Below are 22,624 nucleotides of genomic sequence, written 5' to 3'. Positions count from 1 at the left end.
CAGGTTTGCAGCTGAGCCTCAGATTGAGGGAGATGGAGCAGAAATCAAAGAGATTACATATTGCCAGAGGAGAAAACATCTGGTAGACTGGACTGAGGAGTGCTTCCCAGCCTTTCTCTCTAAATGTCACCTTTTCCATTGAATTCATAGCTTAAAGCACAGGAATGGCTTTCGTGCAGAGATCACTGCGGTGCTGCAACACAAGAGATTACTGATTCGACAAGTATTAAAGCTAAATGTCCTGCCTTACTAACCAGACGTCCCCTCTGTGCACTTTGCACAAGCATACTCCCATAACTGAGAACAAAGAGGTCACCTTCCAAAACCATACTAAACAGCGAGACACAAGAAGACGACGATCAATAATCCAAGCATTTTGCAAGCCCAAGTTTGGTGACTGCCTCCCTCAATAAGCAATTTCCCTCTGCAATTACTCACTTTGGACAGACACAAAAGGATAGGGCAGCATGCCCTTGATGGCCTGAGCAGCTAAGAGAGCTGCAGCAGCTTCTGTGTTGTGAAAGCATTGCTCTGAGTCCTCTGCACACTGGCGGTTGTCAATCTCCAGGAACACCTTGGTGCTGCAGAGACACAGTAAGAGAGCACAGAAGTCAGTGACAGAAACTTACGCCAAAGCAGTAGAGTTAACTGCAGCAGCATGTTATATTAATCTTTCTATCCCAAAGCTGAACTGGGCAATAGCATTATGTTTTTCCATTTGCAAAACAGCTTACAGAACTGGAAAAGTCTAGAATGCCACACACAACTACAAGCAAGAGGAGACAGAGATTCACCCACCCAATGACCTCTTGCTCCAGTTCCCTGTGCTTGCGAACGACCACGAGCGACCGCCGGCTCCGCGCCGCCGATTTCTCCCCGTAGTATGGGAACACCATGGGGTTTCCCTGGGAGTCCAGCTTAATCCTCAGATTGGTGTGCAGGAGCGTTCCCAGGGTGCGCAGGAAGCTGCGGACGTCCCCCAGCAGCTCGTCAGGGGGCATCAGGACCACGATGATCAGGGTGCCCTCTGCCAGCTTCTCCGCCTTGTCGCCAGCGCAGTCCAGGCCGTCCCAGCCGCACTCCTCGCTGTTGCAGCCCTGGTCACAGCGCCCGTCCGCGTAGTGATCTGCACAGTACTTGTCATACCTGCAGCAGAGAGAGGTGAACAGGCAGCACGCGGCACTGGCACGCTCTGCACGGCGCACCTGCGCTCTAGGGGCCTGGGTCTTACACTCTTCAGCATCACTTGAGGTAAAACAACACTCATAATTGAGAAATACAACCCCAGGATAAGCACGCAGACTGAGAGGGTGAAAACAGGAAGCACAGAACACCCCAAGAACCCATTATTTAATTCTGGTAACAGCGTAAGAGAACTGCTTATTCTGGTTAGTAAGGTATCTAACACCTCCTGCCACACCAAGGGAGAACCATCACTGCAAAGCTGTAGCATTTGTCACAGATAAACAAAGAGAAAGACTGCCACTACAAACAAGCTAGAAAACACGTTCAGAGGCGGTAAGCACAGCTGGGATTAAAATACAGGTACTGCTGGTATGAAGCAAAATTCAGGATAGCAGGCAGTACAATTAAAATCTAGCACAAGGTGAAATGCCTCCTATTCACATTTCCAGGGAAAGCAAGGCACATCCATCAAGCCGGTTAACACATCACCATTGTTCGGGTTATCGACTTGGTGCACAGCGCACGAATTCCAAAAATAGACGAGAAGTACACAGAGCAGCAGAAACTCCCGGGTGCCAAGCTTTCAGCAAGGACAGCAAGAGAAACAATGGGAGAGAAGGGAGCGACAGGCAGGAGCTATGTTAGTGACACAGAGAAAACGTTCTCAGCATCGAGCCTTACTTGCACGTCCTGCTATTCTGCTGACACTCAAAGTTGTCAAATAGGCACTCGGGTGTGTTGCAGAACTCATCACACTGTCCATTGAAAAGCATCCAGCAGCGCAGGGAGGAGGAGCAGTTGGCCCAAGGATCCTCCATTCTCAGGGAGCAGTCGCCTCCATCCCACTGGCACGCATGGGTGTTACAGTCCTCATCACAATAGCCATCCCTGGCTTTTTCTGCGCACTGGGAATCCAGACACCCTCGGGGCTCCGGGCTCAAAGTCACGGGCTGCTCACAGTGGCTGCCCTGGGTGTGAACAGGGCACTGGCAGTAATAGTAAGGAGGCTGAGAATGAGGGTGGCAGCTGCCCCCATTCTGGCAGGGGGCACTGGCACAGCCTGGGTTTGTCTGGCATTCCTCTCCCACAGACAGCTTGGGGCAATAGCACCGTGGGCCAGAAGACGTCTGGATGCACTGCTCCCCCTTCTTGCATTTCACTTGTCCACAGGTACTGTGGCTGCTGAACTCACATTTTGCTCCAGAATAACCCTAGGAGGTGGAAAAAAAAAGGCAAAGCAATCAGCGTCACAAACCCATTCCTCAACACTCTGAGAGCTGGAGGCAAGGTGTCATGTGCAAATCCTTCTCCCCTGTAACTCCTCTACCCTCACTGCAGGACTCTCTGGACTCAACCTCACGGACAAACTAGGAAATTACAAGGCTATGTTATATTTCAAAAACAGGTTGGAAGAGCCATAAACAAGGGGAATCTTGCACCAAGCACAGAAATCACAGGACTGCAAAAAAAAAAAATAATTGTAATTTAATGGTAGGTTTAAGACAAAAAACCAGCTGTGATACTTAAAGACCATACTTGTTTGGGGTAGCAACAGGCAGCATCACTCTCCTGGGGCATCTGGAAGCCCTGGGTTCCCCTGCTAAGCAGGTGAACCAAGGGATGTGGGTAAAGAATGTTCAATCTTCACGTGCAGTGAAGCAGTGAGAGTCTAGGCAGAGGACTCTGGAGCTGAGGGCAGCGTGAGGACACAGTGCTTACCGGGGGACACTGGCAGATGAAGCCATCGGGCATGTTGCTGGCCACGGCACAGGTCCCGCCGTTCTGGCACGGCTTCCGGGGACACACGTCGATGACACTCTCACAGTGACGGCCTGGGATGGAGCACAGGGAGAGGAGAGCAGAGAAATGTGTGTGGGGTCACTCCAAAAAGCCAACACAAAGCAAAACACTGCTGTGAATAACCAGCGAGCGGAGCACTCCAGTGAGACTTTTTTGGAGGGAGCATCTCTTTGGGTAACACGTGATCTCTACGTAGCTGCCTAAGCTGTGGAAGAGGAAGGCACAACCCCAGAATCCACAAGGCATTTTTGGAGACAGCTGACTGTGTCTGCCTCCTCAAGACCACCCACAACACAGCACAAAGACAGAATGTGCTGCTGTCATCTCCAAGTCAGCCCAGCACAGAGGCTGAAAGCAATGTACCACAACAGTTTGGGGGTTCCTAAGACTTCTTTACTTTTTTGGGAGATGCTCAATGAGTCCAAGGGCAAATCACACTGTAACATGAATGAACAATCCTCAGGACCAGATGTACCATGAGTGAACAGGAGAACCAAGCAGAGTCTCCTCAGACTGATCAGCCAGACAGGGATCTTACTGCACTGACCAGCTTCGCAGCAGCTCCCAGAGTCAAGCTGACACCAAACTTCTAAAAGCTGGGGATGATCTAAGCATGACTGGGACCCCCTAGGAAAACATTAACAGCAGTCTCCAGATGTGCAGCCAAGTCTTTGCAGACAAGAGCAGACAGGGCAGGATGGCCCACAGAGTCCTGGCATCCCACCAGTCACGGACCACAGCAAAGCCACCCCATCCCCTCCCAGGCAGAGGGGTCAGTGTGGAATGTGCAGAAGACAGACAGCTAGAGGAGGAAGCATGTTCCCCCTCTGTGCCTAACATTTCCAGACAGACTTCATGTCTGAGACACAGCAGCTCTCCCTGCTCCTCCTGGGGTGCAGTAGGCCTGCACTCCCCACATCCCCACAGCATGAGATCCAGCAACCCCTTCCATGAGGGCCAGAAGCCACATGAGGCATAATTCATGAAAGCAACCTTAACAGACAGGTTTAAAATAAACCCATCTGACGGCCTGCACCAGTGTCCCACCAGCTCTACTTCCCTCATACATCACTCTTTCAGGAAACTTCTTTTGACAGGCTAAGTAATGCATTCAAAAACAATCCTTCAAATGTATTTCTTTGCTTCTGAAACGCACAAATTTAGTGGAAAATCACAGCATCTTTAAATTTTAAGAAAAAACGGGAGTAAAAACTGCTGGTAAAGCATGCAGGAAAGGTCACTGGTAAGGAGGGAAAGTGAAAGGTTTTAATAGAGGAAAACTGAATGCATAAGAAGTTAAACTGACATGGAAAATGGAAAGCTGAAAGTTAAGGCACATCTGGAGACTATTAGACCAAACTTAAGCCCAGTGGGAGGCAGAAAGCAGAATAGCAGCAATACTAACAGAAAGGAGATCTAGAGAGAGTGAGACATAAGCCTGCACAGTGTGAAATTCTCTCAAAGTTGTGATTCAAAGTTGGATTGTGGAAGGATCACCAAGCAGGAATGTACAGCCCATCTGTGCACAGAATACTCCATCCTGACCACATCACCAGTGTAAGGAGGAAAGGCAGCGAGGAGTAGAAAGGGAGGACAAAAGCTAATTATGATACCATGACTGATTTATAGAGAAAATGCATATGGCTGCTTTGCAAAAGGAAAAGAGACAGATAAGCTGACACATGAACTGTTACACTTCCAATATTAGAAATGTGAAATTATGAGGGCAGGAAAAGTACCACAAGGAAAGAAAAGCCCTGGAAGCCAAGTGTCTCCTTTGTCTGAAACAGCTCTGGGAGCCAAATTTCTTAGAAGGTTTAAAAGAAAGACCGATTTAAAAATGGAAACGTGTTGCAGGGAAACAATCAGACATTGTGACGGGAAGTGGCCAGATAGCAGCACTGCCAGGAAGGGCCAGAACTACCATTTCTCAAGGTACTGCCATCAAACTGGAAGCGTGTTTATGACTACTCACCAGTGAAAGCACTGCGGCAGATGCACCTATAATCATTTGTCAGCTGGACACAGTCCAGGCTCCCTCGAGGGTTGCAAGGGTTGGAGAGGCACTCGTTGATGTCCCCCTCGCAGCGCTCCCCTGCAAAGCCCTGGGGACAGAGGCAGCTGTAGCCCCCGATCTGGTCAATGCACTGCCCTCCGTTGAAGCAGCGCGGAACTCCGGAGGCTGAGATGCAGTCATCCACGTTCTCCTCACAGAAGCGCCCTGTCAAAGCAGCAAGGAGGGACAGCTTGAGGATGCAGTGCTGTGGCTGCCTTTCCTACACTGCTCATCCAGTTTTAAGGCCACGTCACACACACAGTCCCTGAAATAAGCAGGTAAAGATCCCAGCTTCATACATTCCGTACCCTCTGCAGACAGCCAGCTTCAGAGCAGACTTGGGGTACATGTGTTTTACATCCAGGCCGTCCTCAACGCTAGGCCATCCTGGTATTTGGCAGCTCTCATAGTTGACTTAATTTAAGGTCATAATTAAAAACACAAAACCAAACCAAGCCCAAAAAAGATGCACTTGATATAGCCCTGAGACTGAGCAGAGCCCGGGAGCCCCGTGCTGTCCCCGAAAGGCTGCGAGCTGTCACCACGCTACCCTGGGACTGGACAAAGAGCGTTTGTAGCAACAGCAGTAAAACAAGCAACAGCAAACCAACAAAAAAAGCAGCTGTGATAAAACACTGATTTCTCCAGTCTGGCTTCTGGGGACCTAAAGCAAACCCCCACCAACAGCCAGGGAGCGCAATTTCCTCTCCTCCCTGTGGGATTGCCTTTCAAGGGACGTGGTCTGGCGCTGGTTCTGCTTCCACTGCACAAGGGGACAGAGAGGGGAAGCTTAGCAGGTTTATTGCTGTTGTTCCAACCACAGCAAGTAAAGTCTTTCACCTAAATATGGAGGATGCTTACACTGGCATCAGTAAAAACTGGGCCACGGACAAAAGCTAAGTTTTACTATCCTAAATAATTTTATCAAATCTGCTCCAGTTCCTTTCATTTACAAAAAGAAAAAAAAAAAAATCTGTCACATCCAGAAAGTAATTAATCTCAACAAAGGAAGACTGAAGGATTAAAAGCAGCACACTCAGAACCTCTCAAAGGACAGTGGGGGATTTAGTGGAATACAGAAATTCTGGCAATGGTATTTTGGCAATATTCAACAATAATTCTGGCAAGTTGCTGGTACATAAATACACTCTTGGGTCTAGAGACCTAAAAAGCAGGTTTGTTTCTGCTTTTGTTCTATTGCACTTTTTTTGCTTTTTTTTTTTTTTAGGTGAAGAATAATATTAAGAACAATACATGAAGGATTGGTAGTGCAATGATTTACAATGAAATAAACATATGAAATAAACATTTATTCAGAGTGGGGAGATGTGCTGAGAGCCACACTAAAGTGAATGATTTGGTGATATGCATGGGCAGGAGGCAAATATATTATTTTTTAATTGTACTTATATTTACTTCAATATCAACCAAGGGGGATATTCAACCAAGAATTTAGTTCTATCTGACATCTGAAGATTTCACCTACATTGAGATGACACGCTTCAGAAAGAAAAAGCTCAGAGCAGCTTAAAGTTTTTAACTGACTCGAGAAATAAGCTTAAAAAAGAACATAAAGTGAGAAAGCATTTGCTGATGGGTTAAAATGTTAAATTCTGTGTATTTTCTAAGGTAGAAGCCAGGTTCATAGGTCAGATATAAAAGGGAAGGCTAGGTTTCAAGAAGCCTGACAATAAACAGGCTGTGGAATCATGCTTACTGAAAACTACTGATATAAACTGTGGACTACTCATTTTTTTTTTTTTCCCCTAAGGAGCTTTTAATAAAAGAGCTCAAATACACTGAAATAGTTTAAGGTAGCCTAGAGTCACTTCTCTTCCACAAAAGTCTCTAGCATAGAGGGCAATGAAGGGCAAAAATTTAAGCAAGTCAAGGACATTGGAAGTTATGCAAGAACTAAGAAAGTTTCCTACTTATTTCATAGCACCTTAGCCAAAAAGAAACCTTGGATTTACTGTATCAAAACAGATAGGTTGTGGAGAGACCTTAACACCAATCTCATGCATCCACATTGCCAAAGAGATCATACATTCCCAAGGGACACTGCCACGACCTATTCCCTTTAAAAGAAAAAAAATTAAAAGGGAGGGGAAAAAAAGCACAGCATTTATTTTTAAAGAGAAAATATGTGTCTCAAGGGATCCAGTGTACTTTGGGAACATTCTTCAAAGAACATAATGCATTCCCTTTAAACTGTGTCTGTGAAACCAGCAGCCAAAGAGGAAAATTCCCGCTTGTAACGTTCACTTAATTGCTGAGCTTCCTACCCCGAGTTCCTGGTGGGCAGGAGCACTTGAAGTGATTGACGAGGTCGATGCACGTCCCTCCGTTCTGGCAGGGCTGGAACTGGCACTCATTCACCTCATATTCGCAGTTGACACCCTGGTATCCAGCCACACACTGCCGGCAGAGAAATAAGTGTGAACGCTCTTCTAACAGACACATCAGCAGACACCTGAGAAAGGCTAACACAGACAGAGGAGCCCTCCACGGGGCACATTAGGGCTGCCTTTGTAGCTGAACAACTGCAAGTGACTTCAAGGGCTGCACAGCCAGCAGCTTAAGCACACAGCTCGACCACGTGGCACGTAACAGGGCGCTGCAAATTTGGATTCAAGTGATTTGCTTGCTGCAAAGCAGAGCAGATCAAATCCTGATACCCTCTAGCGCTGAAACTGGCTTAGGAGTTTTGGCTTAAGGTTCACGTAAAACTCATCCTTTCCCTCTGGGCATGGGCTTCCAAGGTGTTCCACCATCCTGAAAAGCTTAGGGAGGTTGATATACAATAACCTCATGGCCTACACTGCTCTCTGCATCAGCGTTAGGAAACAGAAAGCAGTGGAAACTATTTCCCACCCTGAGAGGCAAGGGATACATTGCCCATCCAACAGGGAAAATACAATATTCCTTGAACACATTTTACAAATATTGTAAGATAAACCACACCTCAGGCAAAAAGCCTTTCCAGATAAAAACCCCCTCTCCAATGACACAAAGAGTTGAAAAGCTCATCCAACCACAGCTCCCTCCAATCCCACCTCTTAATTCAGCCTTAAAAACCTCTCAGGAGCGCTGTATTTGCTACAGCCAAATCAAAAATTCCTTCCAGGTGCAGGCTGCTTTTACCCCCTGTTTGAAGGCACTCTGCCACTTGCACGTGTTTTCTCCTGATTCCTCTGCACCACTGTGCCCCAAGCATTTATCCCTCTTCCCGGGGTTACCTCGCACTGGTATCCGCCCAGGTGATCCCGGCAGGTGGCTCCGTTCTGGCAGGGGCTGGAGTCACACTCGTCCAGCTGCACCTCGCAGTAGCTGCCAGTGTAACCCACCTGGCACTGGCAGTGGTGGGTGTTCCCCACGTTGAGGCAGTGACCAGAGTGCTGGCACAGCTGGTCCACGGGGACTCCTGAAACCAAAGTTAAATCCGGTGAGCAAACACGGAAATCGCGCTTGCTGCCAGTGCTGGTGACTCAAACAGGAATGGATATGGGTATGCTCAACAATCTGAAATGCTGCAGCTTTAAAATTGAAGAGTTACTCCTTAAATTACCAAAACTGGCTTACAAATGAAGTCACTGCTCTGTCCTCTTTCGATCACTGAATTTAACACTGGCATGAACTATTTGTACTGCTGTATTACTTTAGCAGTGGCTGGTGAATACGTATCTGAAGTACTACTGCTGCTCTGTAAAGGTTCAATGCTTGTACACCTAGAATGTCCCCAAAAAGCATGGGAGCTTGACACTGAATCTGCTTGTCTGGATTTCCTGGACAAAAATGGCATGACAGTGTCCATCTGCCTAGGCTACAAGTCACCTTGCCAGACAAAATTCACTTAAAAACCAAATCTTTTACATATACATCATCAGAAGTAGAAAATGACTACTTCGAGGGGCCACGGTACAACCTATAGGGCTAAATAATGCACTTAGTAATCAGTATTCTCTGCAAAAATACTTACCATGAGTTCCAAGATGTCTTTCTTGTACAAGGACAACATGTCTTAAACCTGGCCTGCCTGGGGTTATCAGAAACCTGCGGTTTAGCCTGCCTGGGGTTTAGCATGAAGGGCTGATGCATTTTCCAAAAAGGCAGTTTGTGTAAAACAGTGCTACAGAAACTCTGAGCCCTCATAAAGTATTTAATTCCTCCTTTCTGATATTTTTGTGATGGGGAGAACCAAGAAAGTCTTGACACCTTCGCGGAGAGTATTTTTACTTGAGAAGCGACCATCATCAACCACCTAGAGGCAAAGCTCTCTGGGATGTGCACAGGTGCAGGGGGGAAGGGGAGGCAAGGGGAAATGTTTCCATCTGAAGCACAGAGGATGCTGATTTACCTCTCTGTGAAGCTGCCACTTGGCACGAGACGTTGGGCACATCGCAGTAGGCGCCGGTCCAGCTGGGCGGACACACACACCGGGTCTGGGCCAGGGTCTGCACACACGTGCCCTTGTTCTTACAGGGAGACTTGCTGCACAGATCCACGAGTGACTGCAGAAGGGAAAACCCACGAGAAATGTGGCAAATGCAGGAGAAACAGCACTCAGAGAACAAGTTCAAGGTGCAAAGAAAGGGAGCCCTGCAATACAAATTCCCTGTGGCAATGGAAAGAGCAGGACAAAACCTCCCAAGCAGAAGCCAGGTACTTTACAGTCTCATATGCCTAGGAAAGTAAAAGTGTATAGAGGAATAAACCCCAGATGGCAGCAGTATTTCAAAATTCTCACACCTCACCATGAAGGTGGATCTTTGGCTGGCTTAGTTTGAGAAATTGGGGCTTATCTCAGACTAGCTTTCTCGTTCCACATTAGCAGGAGGCTTCCAGCTATTCTCCCTAACTGCCCCCATCTTCACTGCTTTTTGAGGAGGATTGATGTGTTCCACATTTTGATCCATACTTTTCCTTTCTATCATTAGCTCACCATATCTGCTTTTGGCCCCATTTGCTGCAGTATGGTCTCTCTTTTTCTGTCTTCCAAGATTCAACTGAAACCCCACAATTGTTTTATGAACTGAAGATGGGCCAAAGTATACTGCTTTTCTTGACTTCTCATATAAAAACAAAGAGTCTAAAACTCAGTAAATCACCATATGAAAGTGAAGACCCAAAATAACTGTCTGATGTAATATAAACCAGGCACTAACCATCATTTCCTTTTTAAGCAATTCGTCTTCAAATTGATACAGCTATTTGATTGATTTCAAGCTGACTTGAGGAAGGGTGAGGTTTTTAAAGTGAGTAGCACTGAATTTTGGCTGTAAAATGCAATTTCAATTGCAGAAAGTTCCTCTTTTCAGATGCAAACTGTCTCCTTACAAAGATTAAAGTAAAAAAAAAAAAAAATCTGTGCTTTCACAGGCAACCAAAAGGAAACTTGGAATTAAGTTTTATCACATGTAGTTGAGCGTGAAGAAGAAAAAACACCGAGCCTCTTGCTTCTGCATTTGTAATGAGTAGCTGACTGTTTTACATGCAAATTCTAAAACTTATGAATCATTGTCTGATTTTGTGCTGCTTATTTAGCTTTGCTAATTAGGTCAAGCCAGTTTACCACTAAGACAAGAACTACAGTGTAGCTGTAATCTATAAATCTCCCCAATACAGCTTTGAGTAGTACTTATAAATTTAGAAAGTTCTGGTTCCTTGTATAAAATGGGTACTACATTACAATCAAGCTTCTCTGAACATAAAGCAGACTTTCTGAGAATGCACAGCATTTAATCTGGGGAAAGGAACATTAATCCTTTTCTCCAGTAAAAACAAAGCAAACATAACAGAAGAGGAACTACTGAACTTCACAGTACTTCACCATCACTCTCAATGCTAATTCTCCCAATGAGATTTAAGTGGTGTGCCCAGAATGCATAATTAGGGTAGCAGAGGGGTTGCTTTTTTCTATCACTTCATTACTTTGCATTCACTTCCTCCATTAGCAATACCTAGAAGCAGACCTGACAATTTAATGTCCAGCAACATACTTCTGAAAAAGCACCTCCCCCACTGCCACTAAAATGCTTTTTTCCAGCACTTGCTGCTTTACAAAGACAAGCTGGCACAAAAAAGAGCTGCAAAATTCTTACAAAATTGTAGTGTTTTCCAGCCATTTAAGAAATTCACCTTTTTTTTTTTTTTTTCTTAAATGGCAGCACTCATTTCACTGCTGGTGAAGGAAGCCAATACAGAGTTTATCATTCCAAAAGCAGAAATAGTCTCAAACCTTTCTTGCTGTTTTGATAAGAACAGAATCAAAAGAAAGAACTCTGATTTGAAAAACATCCTTCTGTTTCCACTGTGCCACGCCAAGTTAGAGTTTTTAATAGGCACTAGTCAGTCATTTACAGTGCACAGGGTTTGGAGCTCCTGTGGAAAACTGCAAACTGCCTGAACTCGAGTGTGCCAGTAAGGCTAGAGATTTTTATTGAGGTTGTGACTAGGACAAGCATGTCATTTACTGCCCCAAAATATCTTCTGGCTTCTCATGAAAAAAATTTACAATCAACCCTGATTAAAATTTACCTCCCTGTAAAAAAATGAACCAGTTAAATCTAAATCCTGCTAATCAGATTGATATTCTGGTTTTTGTTTTGTGCTTGTTTGCTGGTTTGTTTTGTTTTTTAAAATACAGACTCTGTCTTTAATCAGGACAATTTTATGCTTTGAATGAAATGCAGCCATTTTCCAGGGTAACAGGTGGTCTTCATTTAAGAAAACTAATCTAGAACGTTCCAGTGACACCTGTTCTCATAAATAACCCCTTTTCTCCTCCTTGCAAATAGACAGGGGATGGAACTAGATGATCTTAAAGGTCTCTTCCAGTCCATTCAATGATTTCCAATTCTGAACAGAGGCACCTAATGGGCCAACCGCCCCTCACCAGGTCTGAAGGAACAAGAGCTCAGGCACGTTTGGCACCTCACACCTGTCCCAGCCACCTCTGCTGCTGGACAGCTCAAACAGCAATGCCACAAGAAGTCACCCACCTTGCAGTTCTTGCCAGTGTAGCCCAAGGGACATATACACCTGTATGTGCCCAGGCTGTCCACACAGGTGCCCCTGTTGAGGCAAGGATGGGAGTCACACTCATTGATTTCTGTGAGGCAGAAGGGTCCTGTAAACCCCAGCGGGCACTGGCAGGTGAAGGAGTTGATTCCATCCACACAAGTGCCTCCATTGAAACAGGAGCTGCAAGAGAGGAGGACGAAAGGTGAGCTCAGACAAAATGCAATTAGCTCACAGACACAAGAGAACACAGACATGACTGAAATAAGAGAGAAAAGCAGATAGCAGGATCTTTTGATCACTGCTAACTTCTGGCTGAAGAAGCATAAATCAGAAAACAGCAAACCTAGGGGATTCCAGTTCACTTTTACCTCAGCAGACCAAGAAAGTAACACAGGTTTTAATGAGTCATTAGTGATGGATGTAACTTATTTAATGAAATCTTCCCAGCTTCAATGTGACCGCAAACAGTACCTCGTGTGACTTGCTCAAACTGATAAATTTTATTACAAATTACAATTGTATTACAAATTATGGGAAACAAAACAACTTGCCTTTTTTCAACATCTTCAAAGGAGTCAGGGGTATGGTTTCTCAAGGAAAAAATTCATACAACATGCAAAACACAAGCATGTTCTTCACTGGAATTATGTGAAAGTATTGGTATTGCTAAATCCCTTCCTTCTCTTCTCATGAGAATCTTAAGTCCTGATTTGTAAAACTACTTATACATGCCCTGGCAGAATTCAGATCAAAGGAACTATTCCCCTCCCCCACCTCAATCTTCTGATCATAAGAAATTCTGCCAGATTAGGTGACCTAGGGAGAAGTGACTGGGAAAGCCTGGAGAATTGATGCCTCATGCAAAACTGACTCAGTTTTCCTCGTAAAGGAACTCCTGCTCCTCTGAGAAAAACCCTAGATCAGACTTAAGATAATCAGTTTGATAAAGCACACAAACCAAATTCATGCCTGCTATCTGCTTTGTGCCCCGTCAAAGGGTATTTCCATGAGAGAAGCCACTGACTCACCTCCCTGAACTCACAGTGCAGGGAAGCAAGTTCTAAATATCGGAATTCTGGCTGTGATTACAGTAGTGATGTCAACATTAACCTACTTATCAAACGTTACAACTGCTTATCAGAGAAGTTTCTCTGTCTTGGGGGCTGAATTCTGTTTTAGAGAGAGAACAAACTGCCATTTACACTCATGGCAAAGCAGTGAAGACAGAGGAACCCAAATCACCTGGTGTGCTTCACTGAAAGCAGGTGCCAAAAGGAGAGGGTACTCTCTCATAGGCAGCGTCTCACACAACACACAGAAGAATCATTTGACCCAAATTCAAATTAGCCAACAACCACGGTGCTCTTAAGCACAGCCCGGTAATTTTGGTTGAGAAGGTGTGACTGGTCTAGCTTGCCAGAGAGTTGAAAATTGCTACATCCTTAATTCATACCTGCAAGACTGGTTCCTGTCCTGACTGATAACAAAAACAAAAACAGGATGAACCTCAAGGAAGAGCCAGGAGTTCTGCTAAAACACCCAGCATACTCCACTCCATTCAACAACTGTGGTGCAAATTAAACACACCCTCATCAGTGACACAATCCTGCTCTTAAGAAAAAGGTATTAAAATCCCTCCTCCTCAAATGCAATTTTATAAAAGGTAGGAAAGATCTTTTCTATTTGTGCAGAAAATACTTAAGAAAACCAAGAGTTTTGCATAATTTGTCTCTGGTAACTAGACTAGAAGGGAGTTCTTCTTAATTATTTTTTAACCATTGCAAGTTTTAAAGAAATTGTTAGAATTGCTTCCCATTTGAGAATCTGAAGTTACGCCTATCAGTCCTAACAAAGATTAAAATAAATATGCAGGCAGATGATGGAATCACATGTTTTACTCTCAAAGAGCTCTTAAATCTACCACATGAACAATTTATATAAGGACCAGCTGTTAAGCATTTTAAATGAGTTCCACACCTCCCCCTTTAGAAAGAATGTCAGGTTTTATCTCGACACCGCTAAACCACATCCAATTTGTGAGCATTAAAAGATCTCGGATGATTGATCTTTCCAGTACAGAATTCAGTGGATTTAGTATTTCTCCTGGTTTCTTCATATTATTTGTTGCCAATGACCCAGGACCAATTTATTTTTGCTGCCATTCTAACAGTTGGCCACTGCTTCCATTTTTTGCAGCTTTTGTATTTCTCAATAGAGCAGTCATTCATAAACAATTATTTCCCCTCCCCTACGTGATAATGACCTTATAAAAATATGAATTATTTATATATATCTCAGCAAGCTAGCATCTCTGTTTTAACCTTTGTTAAACACCGTCACATCCGTCCTGTGATGGAACTGTGTAGAAGAACGTTAGAAGAAACTGAGCACCAGGCAACTGTGTTTCAGCTGAGCCAGCTTCCCTTGCAAGAATCACAAGTATGTCTGCGAAAAACGGCAGGAAAGGAGAAGTCCCCTAGCTAAAAGCTGCTTCTGAGCAGGCCTGGCTGGAGGGCAGGAGCAGGCGGAGTGTGACGGTGCCCCACTCACCTCTCAGTGCACTCATCGATGTTGTTCTCGCAGTTGGTTCCCTCGAAGCCCGGCGGGCACTTGCAGGTGTAGCTGTTGACATAGTGGGTGCACGTGCCCCCGTTCCTGCACGGCTCGCTCAGACACTCGTTGGTGTCTGTCTGACATTTATCCCCGTGAAACCCAGGCAGGCAGATGCACGAGAAGGAGTTTATGCCATCCACGCACGAGGCTCCGTTCTGGCAGGGATCTAGGAGCATCACAGTGAGTGTTAAAATGGGTGATAGTGAAGGGCCTAGAGCAGTTGTTTCGAGGGGAAAAAAAAAAGTGTCAGCACAGCCTGGAGTGTGACAGAGTACTAACAAGATTTTCTGAGCACCTTTATGGAACAGGTAACTGCAAAGCAGTATTAATAACAAATTTACCAGAAGGTGTGGCTCAAGGCCAACCTTCAGGGCCTAAAGGTTTCTCTGTTGGAATTTGTTCAAGCAAAACCCAAAGCCTTTCGGTTTAAAATTCAAATGCTGCTTTTGTGACAGATGCCTACCGATACAATTAAAACAGAGCAGCAACTGTTTCTTCTTCCTAACCGAGTTTTATTCATCAGAGAACTCAGCCCATTCTCTTTTTTCCAGACTACTTAACACAAGAGAGAACTTGTGCGCTTAATTTTCAGCGGGAAAGCAGTCCAGTGAAATCAAACTGTATGTGTATATTAGCACATATATGAGCACTTATGAATTACTGAGCACTTGACATTTTTCCCAGCATCACCGAGCGATCGGGGAAAGGCTGGCAGAAAAACTCACCAACTCCTACACACCTTGGATTCTCCTCAATCACTGCATTCCTTGATATTTTCTTTATCCTTGCCATGTTCTTGCTACTTTTATACCACTGTTTTTTGGTTTAAGCCACCTCCTCCTACTACTGTGTTTCTTTTTCCACAAGTACCAATCTGCCTGAAAGATTTCTGCCCTTCAGTAATTTCTTCCTGCTTTTCTCCTTCCACTTTTGGATTTAAGACCCACATTCCTGAAGCCAGATTCCTTTTCTACTCTACATTCCATAGAGCAAAAGCCTAATATGTGAAGGCAGAGAGGGAAACTGGGAGGGGGGAGGAAAGGGAGAAAAAAGCAAGGGGGTTGAAAAATAGGTTACTGAGCCTTTTTTTTCCTTTTTTTATTTAGGACTTTTTTTAAGTACTACTAAAATATGAACTTGAAAATCCAAACAGACTCCACCAAAAATTTGAAGTTTGTCGTAAGTATCATAAGCTAAACTTGTTTACTGGGAAACGAAGAAAAGAAATGTGAAAGGTAATTAAAGCTCATTTATTGACGGAGAAATATGCTCACATGTCAAAAATTTGTATTATGAGACACACCTGGCGTCCATTTAAAGGCCGTTTGACTACTGCAGAGAAAAAGCACACTCAAAGCAAGACCCCTGGCAGCTACAAAATGTTGTGCCTGTGGCAGTCGGCCATGTATGAGTGAAGCCAAAAGCTGTGCATTAATTCTCTGCGCCACACATTTACTGACAGAAGGAGGAGACTCCGGTATCAACTTTTCAATAAGTTCCTGCAGTTGGAGGGTTTGTTTGCTTCATAGATTAAAGACATTTGGCTCAAGGCATGGAAGGTTTTTGTTATGCTAAATGAAATCAGCTGTGGCAGTAATGTGAAATGCTTCTTCAGCCTCATGGGTGTGCTGCCTAAGACAACACAGGGTGAATCTCACAGCTCTCAGAACTCTTAGGAGGAGGGATAGAGATGTCCCAGCTGTTGGGGAGTGAAAGATGAACACTGGGAGAACGTTTTAATCTTCAGACACCCACACAAAAACTAACAGGACAGGCAATGATTTTGTTGGCTTCAGTAAGCAAAGCTCTGGGTCGCTGCACCGTGACACTTTTTGTGCTGTACCTGTTTGCTCAGAAAGAAGGAATCAAAAGCTCAGGCTGAGCCAGACACCTCAGAAGTTCTTTGAGCAGTGCTGCTCTGGGGGCTCCCACGGTAACTTTTGCTAACAGACTTGTTTGGATCCTTCTCTACAGCAGTCATGAATTTACATTTTTTTTTCCAATGCAAAACACAATTTGCTAAGTTCATGCCTAAAGTCTTCAAAACTCCATTTTGGTTTTAAGCTGACAGTAAAAAATAGGGAGTTAGTTGGTTTTTGGTTTTTTGGGTTTGTGGGGTTTTTTTGGTTTTTTTTTTTGGGTTTTGTTTTGGGGTTTTTTGGGGTCTTTTTTTTGGTTTTGGGGAGATTGTTTTGAGTTTTTCTGTTCTTTTGGTTGAGTTTTTTTTAAGACCCAGCCAATCTAAGAATTACAGCTTTGTGAACTCCTCCAAGGTTTGATAAAGCACTTTTCAAATAGTAACAGATAAACTTTTAAACACGTGACATTTCTCAAGAGACTCTGATTTTATCTGATGATGATATAGAATATGCCCAGTAAGAAAAAGAAGTTACTATGTACATGGTTTCCCTTATAAACAGGAGATGAAATTAATACTTGTTTTCTTGCAATTTGAGCTGTTTCAGTACTCATCACTGTATGGGCTGCCCTCCTGCAACTGACACTTCCAGAACAGAGGGCCTCCCTGCTGCTTAATTTGTTTTCAAATATGGATTGACTGGAACTGCAACAGGACCCACTCTTCCCAGAATATTAATGTCAGACAGACATTTCAGGAAGGACTGCTGTACCCCAGATTCCCACCACACCTCAATCAAACTTACACTGAAATACAGGTAAGCCCTGCAGTGGCACTTGGTGGATTAAAATTTCAGGCAAATATAATTTTGCATTTACCAGTGCTTCTTATTAAGGTATGTAAACTCCATGGACCTTTTCAAGTTAAGGATCTGGGAGCAACAACTTCAATCAGTTAGGACACCTTGGTCCATTTCTAGCAGCCGAACGTGACAGATTCTGACTGCCTCAAACATCACAAAGCTGAAGTTTGGGGTTTTTTTCCCGTTTTGGCAAGAGATCATAAAAGACCGTACAGAATCTATCAAACAGCAGCCAGGAAATTCATTTTTAGGAAAAACTGGAAAACGCTGAGCAATGTGGTGGTACCCACTTGACAGGCAGTCGTCGATGTTACTGTCACAGTCCCCTCCGGTGAAGCCAGGCCGACACTCACACAGGTAACTGCCCTGGATGTTGTGGCACAGAGCGTGGTTTTTGCAGGGCTTGGAGAGGCACTCATCAATATCCACCGTGCATCTTTCCCCTGAAATGTGGAGAGCCCAAGGGTGAGACCCCTCACAAAGCAATGGCCAAGAGGCTCGGTGCCCGCACTGCTCAGTGCTGAAAGCACAATATGTTCCCCATCCCAATTACCTTCCCAGCCAGGGGCACATTGGCAGGCGTAGCCTTCAGAGTCAGGAGATTCTTGGCAGATTCCCGAGTTCTCACAAGGATTAGGGGAACAAGGAGAAACCACCACCTGGCAGTTCACACCTGGAGAACAGAATGGGAAAAAGCAGAAGAATGTGCAGGTAAGAGCTTGGTGCTTCTTGGAAGAATGAACAAAGAGGTTGTAATTCACATGATTATCCCACACTGCTGTGGACAGCACTGACACACTTTGAAAAATGTCAGCAGAAGGAAAAGGAGAGCAGAGCACTCCTCGTGGGCTCAGTGCAGAAGTAGCCACAGTCATTTTGAGTTTACTGCCCCTCTAATTTCCAGGGCATTTATGTACATTTTATTATTTACAAAGAAAATTAAGCTAAGAATCCAAAAGGACATTTCTTAATGAGCCCAAGCAAGGCTTAGACAAGCCCTTGTTAAGTGTTCTACTACCGTATCATGACTACAGGCATTGACTGTAATTTAACTTTATACAGCCATGGCATTTCCCATCTTGATTACTATTTCCACAAAGTTTAATGAAAAGAAACAACACTAAAGGTGTAATGAAGTAAAAAGGGAAAAGATAATAAATTTTCTCTGAATTTTCACCTTTGAATCCTTTCCTACAGGTGCATTTGTATCCATTCAACAGATCCTCACAAGTTCCTCCATTCTGGCATGGGTTTGATTTACATTCATTCCCTTCTGTTGAACAGTAATCTCCTGTCCAGCCTGGGTCGCAGACACACTTGTACCTTGAAAGGCAAAACAGCAGTAATTTTAGAGCCTCTTGAAGTAACTCCCCTACCAACTTCTTCTGCACATTAGTTTTGTAGAGAAAACCAGAAGAATTCTCTTTAGAAGAGCCCTCAGTTACTTTAGATTGCTTACCCCAGCTGTATAGTTTTGAAAATAAACCCTTTCTTAAAACCACACTTCTCTCGTAACAGTTTTCACAAAGTGTTCAGTCAACCAGCAGTATGTTTCTGCTTTGATAAGACCATCTCAACACATTCAAACAAAGATAGAAAAAAAAAAATTAAAAAAAAAAAAAAAAAAAAAAAAAAAAAAAAAAAGTGGAGGGAAAAACAATAGGTTCCCAAGATAACTAGACTGATTTAATACCAAATAGTGGTTTGAAATGAAAACAGCCGGCTGGGAGCAGCAGCAATCTTCTCCATCACGTTTCAAAATCTGAAGTAGAGCACACTCCACCCACATGACAGAGAAGCAAGGACTTAGTGAATCACCCTGGACTCAGGCCACACAACACACACTGGCCTCTCTCCCTGCACTGCAAACACAGCTTCTTTCACCTGCCATAGAGTGAGGTGTATGTGGGTATAAACACAAATGCAGGTGACAGATGACAGACAAGATGCACAAAAATCTGTTTTCCAAGCTTACAAGGAGGCTGAAGGAGCAATAAAGGCAGCCTTCCTGCCAGCTCCAGGGAAAGTGCTGCATCCTGCCCTTCAGAGCTATCTGCAGCAACAAATCACTTCCTTGCCCAAGTGCTGACAACACTTCCCAGGATGCAGCACATATTTGGAAGGCTATTCCATGTACAGTCGAGAACTTTCACAAACAAAACATCCCCACACTTACCATTACCAAAAAAGAAGCCTGATTTAAGGCTGTCAAAATGAGCGTTTGGTCTTCCTCGATGGGAAGATTCAGAAGCAACTACTGCCATCAAAACAGCCAGAGAGAATCTTCCTTTCTTTTCTCAGATATGCAACAATATGAGTAAAGCTGACAAAATCTCAGCAGTGGACAAAGTGTCCTGGGTGAGATATCCATCCCTAGAGCAAAAGTTGCCAGTCTATCCCTTGATACAGTGTTTGGTTAGGAAGAACAGCACTAGCCAATAAAGACAGTCCTCATGCTCAGTGCTTTAGGTTTTGATGGAATAGAACAGCACTAGCCAATAAAGACAGTCCTCATGCTCAGTGCTTTAGGTTTTGATGGGGAATTAAATCCCCAAAGATTTAATTTGGAACCATTTCTTTATTTTAATTTCGTTCACTCAACTCACTAGAATCCCTACACCCTCCCTCTAGAGGGTAGGTAGGTGGTGTACTAGGTGGCAGTACACCCTGCACTACATGCTCATGCAAAACCAGCACACAGCACAAGGCAGGACAGAAAAGCCTATGTTGAAACACCAGCTGATGAATGAAGCTCTACGCCTCACTGTGATTATGCCACAGGCATCGGATGAATTGGGATCCTAACCTGAGAAATTAGAGAAAAATCGGACGCTGGAAGTCTGGATAAAGCAAATAACAATAACGCAGAGGGCAGCAGGCAGGCTTAACGAGTCCTTACCCAGTGGGGATGTGCGTGCAGTTGCCGTGCACACAGGGGTTGCTGAGGCAGCCATCTGCCTGGGCCTGGCAGTGGGGATGGTGGAAGCCCTCAGGGCACACGCACCGAAAGCCGTTCACCTCGTTTATGCACGTGCCGCCGTTGTGGCAGGGGCTGGACGTGCACTCGTCGATGTCCGCGTTACAGCGGGGGCCTAGAAGGAAAGAAACAACTCTTACTGAGCAGCGTTTCTTGGAAGAGTGTTGGCTTTGCACGCCTCCAAGAACACACACCAAGACACAGCTCAGGGAAGCCAAAGCAGCAGCATGGAGCTCACATGCCTCCGTGCTTTAACTCAAGCCAAGAGAAGCATTTCTGAGAGATTCAGCACTTTCCTTGCCTGGAAAACAGCACTTACACTCAGCAGGTATTTACAAACCATTCCATAATCTCCACTAAAAAAAATCACCCGTTAATACTGATTAGGAAAGCAAAAAAATCACTCAGCTGTATCATGCTTGCAACAAACCTCTTGAGAGCCACTTGTCGTAGCCCTGCTCCTGTGCTTTGAAGTACCTACCCTTTGAACAACCAATACTGCCCAAATGTCTGCAGTAAATACAGTTCTTGTGGTTTATTGCGCAAAAGGGGCTCTAAAAAGCACCGTTTCCTGTTTTGCCTGCCTCTGATTGCGACTGCAAGATCCTTGAAGCAGTGACCAAAAGGTCCTGTGAGGCTGGAAAGCTAAACAGAGTGAATGATGCAGTAAGTTGAAAGCATTTTTAAAAGAAGGAAATGACAAAGTAACAAGACCCCACTGCAAGCCAGCTCCTTAAAGACTGGAATATGCCAGTTCATCATATTACTGAATTCTTTTAACAGCGTCACAGTAAGAGATCCAGCAGGATAACAAATATGGAGTGCCAGCAACACAGGAGAGTGGCAGGCGAGAGTGATAAGCATCATCCCTCATCTTATTATGGGGACTAGAGAGTACCACCATGCCAGAGCCATAGGAAGGAAGGGAGGAGCATCAGGAGTTTAGAAAGACCCCAAGAGAAAAGCGCAAGACACATGAAACCTTTTAGTGCTCTTTCTAATGCATTTCAGATCTATTCTAATTGGAATCATTCAGTAATAAACAGTAACAACTGTGATGAGAAAGCTGTAATAAACCGTACCAACTGCCTCACAATAATTATTTTGTATTACCCTACACGGCTCAAAACACAAATGCTCTTATAAACAGTGCTGAAATGTGCTTTAGCCATCAGAAATAACCCTGATGTTGACTCACAGTTCTAAACATGGATCCAGAGGTGTCTAAACACTTCTTTTGTCAGCCCCACTTTTACTGTACCAAAGAAATTTTGAATTTTTAAAAGAAAACAGAACAGACCATGCTATGACAAAAAAGTACTGAAAAAATCAGGTTATTCATCTGAAGATTTCAGAGCGGGAAGCAACACCAAGCCAATGATCTGATTTCACAGAAACAGAAATACTGTTCATGGTCAAAGCCCAAGGCAGAGTCTAATCAAACACCTCTTCATATTGCCCACAATCTCTCTGTCCCTGGAAAGAGGCTGTAAATAACAAACTGAAGTCACGTGGGTTTATTTGTTATAAAACCCAAGAACCATGGATTGGACTTAATTACCTAACAAGAATGGCATTTCACAGCACAGATTAGGCCATTTTTTTCTGCTTGATAGAATTGGCTGTAATGTAAGATGCTAAGATCCAAAGATTAGGATTTACTGAGATACAGCCTGGATCCCTCGCAGTCAGTATGCAAAGCACAGCTTCCCTGGCTACTCAGATAACTATCTTCAAAACAATTCAGAGCTCCTGGGTAGCTGACTTTACCTGTAAATCCAGGTTTGCAGGCGCAGTTGTAGCGATTAATGCCATCAATACAGTCCCCATGAATGCAAGGGTTACTGGCACAGTCATCAAAGTTATTTTCACAGTTTACTCCTAGAAAAGAAAAAGAAGGAGTTAGAGGAATAAGGAGGGTAAATTCTACAGAGAAGACAACAAAACTGTTTTCCCAAAATAGCCAAATTAAGAATCCCACCTGCTTCAAAATCATGCTGGGGGCAGCTTAAACAGGTGATGTTGCAGAAGCACTGCAACACCAAGGAATGCCATCTGAGCCACTGGGTGCTGACTGAACGTGACCCTGGACTTGTACTAAACATTTAAACAAAGGAACAAACATTTTGAACACTATGCCTAATTTTCCTGCAGGCCTGATTGCTTTTGGAGCAAAGAGGAAGCAAATTCTCCCAAGATCAGTTGCAGCACCAGCGAGGGTTAGGCAATCCACACAAACACACCAAAGTT

The 22,624-nt window shown here is 44.3% G+C and overlaps 1 protein-coding gene across 2 annotated transcripts in view; it reads right to left on the bottom strand.

Annotated features, from left to right (window-relative positions):
• NOTCH2 (notch receptor 2) overlaps positions 1-22,624 on the bottom strand; it is an 82,635-nt gene that overhangs the window by 11,877 nt on the left and 48,134 nt on the right. Inside the window, exons 12-26 of one of the 2 annotated variants that reach the window (XM_040072597.2) lie at positions 22,145-22,255; positions 20,297-20,489; positions 18,575-18,720; positions 17,951-18,070; positions 17,688-17,840; positions 14,615-14,843; positions 12,043-12,244; positions 9,399-9,552; positions 8,281-8,465; positions 7,327-7,459; positions 4,961-5,206; positions 2,905-3,017; positions 1,867-2,396; positions 799-1,146; positions 439-581 (exon numbers count right to left, since the gene is read on the bottom strand). In XM_040072597.2, coding sequence (XP_039928531.1) covers positions 439-581; positions 799-1,146; positions 1,867-2,396; positions 2,905-3,017; positions 4,961-5,206; positions 7,327-7,459; positions 8,281-8,465; positions 9,399-9,552; positions 12,043-12,244; positions 14,615-14,843; positions 17,688-17,840; positions 17,951-18,070; positions 18,575-18,720; positions 20,297-20,489; positions 22,145-22,255 — 3,006 coding nt within the window. Of the gene's footprint in view, positions 1-438; positions 582-798; positions 1,147-1,866; positions 2,397-2,904; positions 3,018-4,960; positions 5,207-7,326; positions 7,460-8,280; positions 8,466-9,398; positions 9,553-12,042; positions 12,245-14,614; positions 14,844-17,687; positions 17,841-17,950; positions 18,071-18,574; positions 18,721-20,296; positions 20,490-20,865; positions 21,020-22,144; positions 22,256-22,624 lie in introns of those variants that run through there. The other variant, XM_040072598.2, reaches the window with a different exon arrangement.

The sequence above is a fragment of the Hirundo rustica genome, chromosome 9 (genome assembly GCF_015227805.2).
Source record: "Hirundo rustica isolate bHirRus1 chromosome 9, bHirRus1.pri.v3, whole genome shotgun sequence".
In the NCBI taxonomy this organism is placed as follows: Eukaryota; Metazoa; Chordata; class Aves; order Passeriformes; family Hirundinidae; genus Hirundo; species Hirundo rustica.
Note: the sequence above shows the minus strand (reverse complement) of the source record. Positions and strands in the feature narration are given on the sequence as shown.